The sequence below is a fragment of the Aegilops tauschii genome, chromosome 3 (assembly GCF_002575655.3).
Source record: "Aegilops tauschii subsp. strangulata cultivar AL8/78 chromosome 3, Aet v6.0, whole genome shotgun sequence".
In the NCBI taxonomy this organism is placed as follows: domain Eukaryota; kingdom Viridiplantae; phylum Streptophyta; class Magnoliopsida; order Poales; family Poaceae; genus Aegilops; species Aegilops tauschii.
This window is the reverse complement of record NC_053037.3, coordinates 361,030,406-361,040,677: the sequence shown is the minus strand read 5'-3', so window position 1 is coordinate 361,040,677 and position 10,272 is coordinate 361,030,406. Positions and strand designations below refer to the sequence as shown.

Genomic DNA, 10,272 nt, shown 5'->3' with positions numbered 1-10,272 from the left:
TAAAACCAAGGTTCAGCCTTGCTGGAGGAGTTTTATTCAAGGCGAACTGTCAAGGGGGTCCCATAAATCACCCAACCGCGTAAGGAACGCAAACTCAAGGAACATAATACCGGTATAACGGAAACTAGGGCGGCAAGAGTGGAACAAAACACCAGGCATAAGGCCGAGCCTTCCACCCTTTACCAAATATATAGATGCATTAATATAATAAGAGATATTGTGATATTCCAAAATATCCATGTTCCAACATGGAACTAACTTCAACTTCACCTGCAACTAGCAACGCTGTAAGAAGGGCTGAGCAAAGGCGGTAACTTAGCCAAACAATGGTTTGCTAGGAAAGGATTGTTAGAGGTTTGACATGGAAAATATGGGAGGCATGATATAGCAAGTGGTAGGTAGCGCAGCATGGCAATAGAGCGAACAACTAACAAAGCAAAGATAGAAGTGATTTCGAGGGTATGGTAATCTTGCCTGCAAGGTTCTCAGAGTTGTCGAAAGCTTGATCCTCGTAAGCGTACTCAACAGGTTCCTCGTTCACGAACTCGTCTCCCGGCTCTACCCACAACAAGAACACAAGCAACGGAACCACAATCAAACACGGGAAATGCACAAGCAACATGATGCAAAACATGAATGATATGCAAGATATGATATGCGATGCATATGCGTGCTCCGGAAGAAAAATGATGAACAAGGCAGTAACTTGGCAACCCAAGCATGCCACTGGAAAAGTGAGATGATTTCGGTCGAAATCGATATAAAGATCACCGGAAACGGATGCACGATTTGGAAATGGCAAGCAAAACAAGAATGACACGAATCTGCGATTAACAGCATGATAGCACTTAGAATACATCAAGAAACTATGCTACAGCACTCCAACATAGCAAAAAATCATATGGCAGTAATCTACAGGACATGCTTGACAAAAGATGAACACTGAGCTATGGCTATATCACAACATAACAGATTCAAACAAGCATGGAAAAAGTGCAAAAGATAACAGGTTCACAGGCTTAGTGAAATTACTGGATATGGCAGAAACAACATCAGGTAACAATGTTCAGAGCAAGAAATCAATATGCTATAGGAAATTAACATAGGAAACCAAGGCACAGAATGAATCTACTAAATGCGTAAAACAAAAGTCCCTTACTGACCATAAGCCAAAAAGAACCAGAAGATATGATGGAAACCATGTAAACATAGCAAGTTTCGTTAACAGGTTCCAGACTTAGCAGAAAACAGATCATGGCAGAAACAGTATTATGAAGGCATCTTTGTGAGCTTGATGCACTCATCACAAAGCAATGCATGACAAAACAAGCATACCTACAGCAAGATGGCATGTGTATGAAGCTATCCATGGCAAGAGAAAGTACATATCATGTATGGATCAACTACAACAACCTTAGCAAAGTTGAATATCATGTAAAGAATCTGCCAGAAATATTTTATAGCAAACGTAGAACAAGATTAAGTCATGCTATGGCACTCTATAATTGCAAAAAGGGGCATGGATGAATAGAGCACAACTATATCTACAAAACATCCTTACTTAACATCTCCAAAAGGAGCATGGATCTCTCTGTAGAGACAAGGATACATAGCAACAAAATAACAGCAGTCAGACTTGGTGAAAATACTAAGTCTCTGAAATCAGAAATATCACGAAGCCTAGTTTGCATGCTGGTGCCAGTCACCACAGAGATCACAAAAATATATGGCATACACCTCTGTAAAGATGGCATGTCATACATCAAAACACATGTAGAGCTCATGCCCATAAGATGCACACATCAAATGCAACAAAAATAACAAATCACCAAGTTCTGATAAGTAACAGCAGTTAACAGCATATAGCACTCTTGCACCAGAGATTTGGGCATCGAAATGGACTCAAATGAACATGGCATAATAGAACAAAATTACGAGCATCTCGAGGCGAACATTTCAATATATTACACGCACAAAACGGAGCTATATGCAGACAGTTATGATGCGTCAAAGTATGCAATAGAATGTAAAATAATTGGGATTTAGAGAAATTTGGGAGGGGGAAGAAGTCAACCGGATCTCGCCCGATCTAGGGTTCGGGCGCGGCTCTCGAGGCTGCCGGAGCTCGCGCCGGAGACTTGCCGGAGGAGAGGAGGGAAACGGCGGCGCGGGTCGGGGAAGGTGGCGCCGGCGGCGGGGAACGGCGGCGACGGGCGCGGCGGGCGCGAGCGGGGACGAGCGGCGGCGGTCGGCGGGAGCAACGGCGAGGTGGCGAGGCGGCGGAGACGGCGGCGAGCAGAGGCCGGCGGGCGACGACGCGGAGGCGACGGGGTGAGGCGCCCGGGCGGCGGAGAGCGCGGGCTCGGGGGCGGGGCGCACGGGCCCGCGGGGGCGGCGTACGGGCCCGGCGGGCCGGCGGCGCGGGCGACGGAGCGAAGCCACGTGTCGCGCTGTGATTGGCGCGGGGCGGCGGCGCTGAAGCGTCCGGCGGCGGTGGACACGTCCGGTGGCGGCGGAGGGCGATTTGCTAGGGTTTGGACCCGGATTTCGGAGGGGAAGGTGTTTATATAGGCATAGGGAGCTAGGAGACTCCAAATGGAGTGCGGTTTTCGCCCACACGATCGTGATCGAACGACCTAGAGCATGGAAAGGACTTAGATGGGTTTTGGGCTGTTTTGGAGGGGGTTTTTCTGCAACACACGAAAGGACTTTGCGGTTACCCGGTTAACCGTTGGAGCGTCAAACGACCTCCAAATGGAACGAAACTTGACAGGTGGTCTACCGGTGGTATACCAAGGCCACTTGACAAGACTCGGTCCATTCCGAGAACGTTCAACACCCACTCACGAAAAGAAACAAGAGGGGTGCGCCGGTGCATGTGGGAGTGCCGGATTGCAAAACGGACAACGGGGAAAATGCTCGGATGCACGAGACGAACACGTATGCAGATGCAATGCACATGATGACATGATATGAGATGCATGACATGAACAAAAAGCAAAAACGAAAAACAAAACCCAACCACGAAGGGAAATCATAACACATAGCCGAAAATGTCAAGAGTTGGAGTTACAAATATGGAAAGTTACATCCGGGGTGTTACACTGCAGCAAAGTGATCAGTAGCAAACTAGTTTGATAGTTTTGATAGTAGTGACAGCAGCAACGGTAACAGTAGCAGTGATAGCAGTAATTTGTAGCAAGTGTAACAGTGATGATAGCAATAGTAACGCAGCAAGATCAATAAGGATAAATTCGTAGGCATTGGATCGGTGACTTGTTGGATGATATTCATCATGAGACAGTTATAACCTAGGGCGATGCGGCACTAGCTCCAGTTCGTCAATATAATGTAGGCATGTATTCCGTAAATAGTCATATGTGCTTATGGAAAGAACTTGCATGACATCTTTTGTCCTACCCTCCCGTGGCAGCGGGGTCCATATTGGAAACTAAGGGATATTAAGGCCTCCTTTTAATAGAGAACCGGAACAAAGCATTAACACATAGTGAATACATGAACTCCTCAAACTACGGTCATCACCGGGAGTGGTCCCGGTTATTGTCACTCCGGGGTTGCCGGATCATAACACGTAGTAGGTGACTATAACTTGCAAGATCGGATCTAGAACATGGATATAATGACGATAACATAAACGGTTCAGATCTGAAATCATGGCACCCGGGCCCAAGGTGACAAGCATTAAGCATGGCAAAGTCATAGCAATATCAATCTTAGAACATAGTGGATACTAGGGATCAAGCATAACAAAACTAACTCGATTACATGATGAATCTCATCCAACTCCTCACCGACCAGCGAGCCTACGAAGGAATTACTCACTCCCGGTGGGGAGCATCATGGAATTGGCGATGGAGAAGGGTTGGTGATGATGAAGAATGAAGATCCCCCTCTCTGGAGCCCCAAACGGACTCCAGATCTGGCCTCCCGATGAAGAACAGGAGGTGACGGCGGCTCCGTCTCGTGGATCGTGATAATTCTTTCTCCCTGATTTTTTCTGAAAAAATATGATTTATAGCGTCGGTTTCAGGGTCTGCGGCGCCACCAGGTGGGGACAACCCACCTGGGTGCGCCAGGAGAGGGGGGCACCCTGGTGGGTTGTGCCCACCCAGGGACCCCTCACCGGTAGGTCTTGACTCCAGAAATTCTTATATATTATATAAAAGTTCATCGCAAAGTTTCGTTCCATTCTGAGAACTTTTATTTCTGCACAAAAACAACACCATGGTAGTTCTGCTGAAAACAGCGTCAGTCCGGGGTTAGTTTCATTCAAATCATGCAAATTAGAGTCCAAAACAAGAGGAAAAGTGTTAGGAAAAGTAGATACGTTCGAGACGTATCACCCATTGATGTTGGTAGCCGTACTCCCCGTCCGCACTAGTTGCGTGATCCAAGAGCACTAGCGATCATCGAACCCCCTGCAATCAAGAACCTGGCACAAGAAGGACCAATCAAGGCGGTCGTACGCCTTCTAGATGTCCAGCTTCAAAAAGATGCCCTTCGTCCGGCGCCTGCTAACCTCGTGGACAATCTCATGAAGGGCCAAGATCCCATCATGGATGCGTCGACCCTTCAGAAACGGAAATTGGAAGGGGTGTGCGATATACTTCGCAATATGTGCAAGACGCAAGGCACAGACCTTCGCAAAAATCGTCTCAAGAACATTAATAACCGTGATAGGCCTAAACTGTCAGATATCCGTCGCCCCAACTACTTTGGGGATCAAGGTGATGACTCCAAAGTTCAGACGGGCCAAGTCCAGAGTCTCAATGTAGAATTCATGGAACAACTTCATGATCACCAGTCGAAGCCCGAACCAGAACTTCTAGAAGGCCACCGGCAAGTCGTCGGGCCCCGGCGCAGATCCCGTCTTCATGGATGCGATCGCTTCGCCGACCTCCTCTGGCAAGAAAGGGAGTGTCAGGCCCCCATTCTCCTTGTCGGTGACCCTGACCTTAGTTCGGCAAAAGTCGGCAGCCAAAGACACCCTACCCCAAGGGGGTCGCAGTGAAGAGATCTTTATAGAAGGAGTAGATGTGAGCACTAATCTCATCTAGGTGCTTCTCCCCATCCGATAGACTTGGGATGTAGCACTTCCACCGGCGGCCATTCGCAATGGCCTGGAAGTAGGCAATATTCGCATCCCCCAGCCATTTTTGCCCCCCTCTACACTGCCAAAAGAGCTCCTCCGCTTCGTATATCTCCATCAGTGAGGCTTCCAGGGAGTATCGCTGCATCCACCTGTCAGCCAAAAGACCAGCATTATCAGCTATCACGTCTGGAGCCTTAATCTGGTCTAGCAAGTCCCCCAATCCTCCAATACTCCAAAAGATATAAGCCATAAAACACTTTATATAGGCAGGTATCATTACCAACACTACAACGATATGATATTCAATTTCTGCATTTTCCTCTCCCTATATTTTTTCTATCCTATGTTCAATTTCATACGACATGACCCCATTTCTATATTTTTACTATCTGTTTTCATCTTTGAACTTCATTATAAATCTGATGTCAGATTTTTAGGGTTAGAAATCTGATGACCTCAGGTACGTCGGATCCCAATTGAATGCATGGCAATTATTCGCTGCAGCATAACAATTTTTTTTTTTTTTTTGCGAATGAGAATTAACAAAGTCTCATGTAACTTCTGTACTATTTGATTAACCAAATAAAAATAATAAAAGAGAAAATCCCCACGAATATCTGCGCAAAATCGAACGGGGTAGGAGTTAGACGAGACATAGTTATTTCTGGTCTCATCTAACTTTTTTTTTCTATCCTGTGTTTAAAACGGCGGCGGACGTGCGCGTAGATTTTAAACAGAGAGCGTCCGCTGCACCGCCAGCAGTTTCCCCTCTCCTTTGGCTCCAATCCCCTCGAGGACAAATGAGCTCACGTCGCTCACGTTCCCGCGCCACCATCACGCCGCGCCCTCCCCTGCCGGACCTCTCTCCCCTCCCCCATTGGCCATTAATCCATCACGCACACGGCCGTTGCACAATCAACACCCCCTCCTCCGCGCCCCTACCGTGGTCTGCTCTGCTGCATACATTCTGGCCTTCCTCGATCCAAGCCCTGCAATCTCTCATCTTTTTCATGGCACTACGCGTGCTCTTCTTGATTCTGGCGCTCCTCGCAGCTGCCCGTGCCTCCTCTCCTGCCGCGAGCCCCGACGCTGCGTCGCTGCTCGCCTTCAAGTCGGCGTGCGCTGGAGCCGGGCGTGGCACTGCCACCGCCGCGCTCGATTCCTGGACGGAGTCCATTGAACCCTGCTCCGGCGAGTGGCGCGGCGTCACTTGCCAGCGGTCGTCCTCCTCCTCCGCCACTTCCCGCGTCCGTCGTGTTGTTCTCGAGGGCGTCGGCCTTGCTGGGGATGCCGGCGCCATCGCGGCGCTCGCGGATGTCCCTTCGCTTTCGTTCCTTAGCCTCAAGAACAACACCTTCACGGGATCGCTCCGTGACGTCGACTTCTCCCCCTTGGCGCCGCACCTCAAGCTCCTTTACCTCTCCGGAAATGGCTTCTCCGGGCGGTTCCCTGAGTCCATCCTACGACTTCGCCATCTGCGCCGCCTAGACCTCTCCGGCAATCGACTTGCTGGCACCATTCCGCCGGAGATCGGCCATCGCCTCCGCGCGCTCGTGACACTGCATCTGGCACGCAATTCGTTCGTCGGGAGCGTGCCCAGCTCTCTGGAGTCGATGCCAAAGCTAGCTGAGTTCAACGTCTCCGGTAACAAGCTCAGCGGGAAGATTCCAAACCACCTCGCCGCGGCCTTCCCGGCGTCATCGTTTCTGGGCAACCCCGAGCTCTGCGGTGCCCCGCTGCGCCGCCGGTGCGACGGACAGCGGCAGAGAGCGCACACCGACGCTGATGGCGAAACACCGCACGGACAGGGGAGAAGGAGTTCCCACGACCGGTGGATGGTGGTGATGATCATGGCGGCGGTGGGCGCAGCTGTGGCCACGCTGATCGCCGCGGCACTGTGCGCCGTTCTGTGCTTGAAGAACAAGAAGTCGACGCGGCCGCGCGCCAACTCGCGCACCAGCTCGATGTCGACGTCGCGGGAGGAGACGGTTCGCTTCGACGGGTGCTGCGAGGAGTTCGACGTGAGGGCGCTCATGATGGGAGCCGCGGAGATGCTGGGCAAAGGCGCCGCCGCGACGACGTACCGCGTGGTCATGGGAGGCCAGCACGACGTGGGCGACGCCGGCGCCGAGGAGACCAAGGGCGACGAGGTGGTGGTGAAGAGGCTGAGGAGGAGGGAAGGCGCGACCCGGGAGGACGAGGGCGGGAGGAGGGAACTGGCGAGGGAGATGGGCTCGTGGCGGCACGCCAACATCGTCGACCTGCGCGCGTTCTATGCGTCGGAGGAGGAGCTTCTCCTCGTCTTCGACTACATCCCCAACGGCAGCCTCCACAGCCTCTTGCATGGTAAGCAGCCCCATCAGCCAACGCTCTAGCGAGCTCGTCAGCCGTCACATCTTTTTTCTAAGGGATGTCTGCACACGAGTGGATTCGACAGAGAACAGGGGACCGGCACGAGCCCCTCTGGACTGGCAGACGAGGCTGAGGCTGGCGCAGGACGCGGCGCAGGGCCTCGCCTACCTCCACGGCGTGTCCGGCTCCAGGCTCGCCCACCGCCACCTCACCTCCTCCAACATCCTCATCGACGCCGGCGGCAGCGCGCGCGTGTCCGACTTCGCCCTGCTCCAGCTGCTCGTGCCGGCGCCACCGCCAGAAAAGGCCCTGCAGAAGCAGGACGTGCGCGACTTCGGGGTCATCCTGCTGGAGCTACTCACGGGCCGGTCGCCGGAGGACGGCAAGGTGGACATTCCGCGGTGGGTGCGGACGGTGGTGCGGGAGGAGTGGACCTCCGAGGTGTTCGACGTGGAGCTGCTGCGGACCAGGGGCGCGGAGGACGAGATGGTGGCGCTCCTCCAGGTGGCCCTGCTCTGTGCCGCCGACGACCCGAGGGAGCGGCCGAGGATGGCTGTGGTGTCCAAGATGATCGAGGACATCAGGGACAGGGGGAGCAAGAGGAGCAAGTGCTCAGCTTCTCCATCGCAAGCTGGGTGTTCCTACGACTCGTCTCCTTGCGCGTCAGAGGGCACTACCAAGTCTACCACCGCCTCAAGCTCTTGATCCTGCGCACAGGTCACCAGCGAGTTGCATGCTCGTTTCCGGTTTCCCACACAAACAACATTGTTCTCTAGAGAAAAATATTGGCAGAGGACACGGGATTTTCTAAGAGCGTGTTTGGTTGCAGTAGTGAATAGTACCTGCGTTGCATATACATCTCAACCCAGCGTGGCTTTGCAGAAACAGCCTCATATGCGACATCTGCAAGTTGTTTGGTTGCCTGCATATGGACTTCCTGTATTAGGGGATCAACTTTGGCATGTTATTTGGTTGCCTGCATTGTCTTGGCGCATACAACTACACGCTGTTTGGTTGCCTGCATGGTGTATAATTAAGAGCTAGCACTTGCACTTAGCACACGGGGTTAAGAGCTAGCAGAGGAAGGGGGACAAGAAATGCAGTGTGCGCCGGACCATGACGACTGCGGTGGATAGTGGCCGTGGCGCCATGTCCGACATGACGAGCATGGAGTCGTGGGCGAGCGATACCGTCGGCGAACTAGTTGCGGTGCTCGCGCAAAGACAGTGGACAGGGGAGGAGAATGCAGTGCTCGCGTCATGGTATCATCCGTGCGGTAGGACGAGAGAGGAGGCCGAGATGATCGACGGAAACGACTCCAGTGTAGTGGGACGAGAGAGAGGAGGCCAAGATGATCGACCCCGTCGGCGGCGCGGCGAACTGCAGTGTGCGCATCATTACAGCGTCAGTGCAGTAGAAGGATGACGGAGAGTAGGCCGAGATGAGCGACGCCGGAAACGACTCTAGTGTAGTAGGACACGAGTAAGGAGATCAAGGGGAAGGGCGTCGGCGTCGAGAGGGACGAACAGGAGGGCTTGAGCAGAGGACAGAGGAACTCGACATGGCGACGTCAGTGCAGTAGACTGATGTTCAAAGAGAGATGAAGTTACGATCGTCGAAACCAAAAACTTACAACACGAATGTTGTGAGGAACTGCGAGATTAGGTAGCTGGTCAAAGGAAATTTCAAATGATCGATCGTGCCCGACGAATCTGACAAAATTCGTCCGGAATAACTCCAAACGGGAAGACGAAAAAGACCTCAAGTAATCACCTCTCATCCCTCCCGTCTCCACTCGTGCAAGGGCCCACTCAATTGTACTTGGCTTGGCCTGGCTAGCGAGAAACTGCCGATTCGAGCGTTTCCAGCGAGCCAGCCTCTGGGCTGCTTTAAGAAACGTGCGATGCAGGCCCAACAGTGAAACTAGGCAACCAAACAGGCATTTTGCTTCCTGGTTGGGATCTATGCAGGCAACCAAACACACCCTAAGGGAACCGGTTTCTACGTACTGAGGTATTGCGTGCACTCCAAGTGTGCACGTACACATATGAGATACGATATTATCAATTGCTATACTATGCATTTTGTGATGCACATCATGTTCTCTCTACTATGGCGAACCAATTTTTGGTTGGATGGTTAGAGGGACTATGGTATCCCAGCTCATCAGGGTTCAAGTTCTGGTGCTTGCATTTATTTCTGTATTTATTTCAGGATTTCCGGCAATGCGCATTTAGTGGGAGGAGACGTTCCCGTCGACGACGAGATGTCTACGGTGACTTCATAAATTTCAAGATGATATGCCAGCTCAGTCTTTCGAATGTGCTCATAGAAGTAGGGTGTGCATGTGTGCATTCATAAGGGTGAGTGTATGCGCGTGTATATGAGCACTTGCGTCTGTACTGTGTTAAGAAAATGTTCTCTCTTTTCTTGTTTTTTTTTGTATTTTCGAGAATCATTCTCTTATTTTTGTGTGTGGGGGGCAGCTAGTGAGGAGGCCCAACAACGAAGTGGCTAGTGGGTACGTTTCATAGTCAAATAGGTAGCATGATATTTTTTAAACGAACCCACAACAGAGTTACACCAACCCACGCTTTTTTGTTTGTTATATAGTTTGTACCAATTATATCTTTTGAACCAAATATCTGATTCACAAACCATTTGAATATTAGTATTCACAATATTTAAATGTTTAAAACAAGATCAATTTTGAACATATTTTAAAGAATCAAAATAAAATTATGAAACTATTACATATGTGTTTCATTGTATTTTTACATGTTTCATTCTTTTTTCATTACACGGTT

The 10,272-nt window shown here is 51.0% G+C and overlaps 1 protein-coding gene across 1 annotated transcript; it reads left to right on the top strand.

Annotated features, from left to right (window-relative positions):
* Positions 1-5,788: 5,788 nt before the first annotated feature.
* Positions 5,789-8,467, top strand: LOC109783843 (probable inactive receptor kinase At5g58300). The gene is made up of 2 exons (XM_020342431.4): positions 5,789-7,459; positions 7,551-8,467. The coding sequence occupies exons 1-2, from the start codon at positions 5,914-5,916 to the stop codon at positions 8,168-8,170; spliced, it is 2,166 nt and encodes a 721-aa protein (XP_020198020.2). The 5' UTR covers positions 5,789-5,913; the 3' UTR covers positions 8,171-8,467.
* Positions 8,468-10,272: the final 1,805 nt, after the last annotated feature.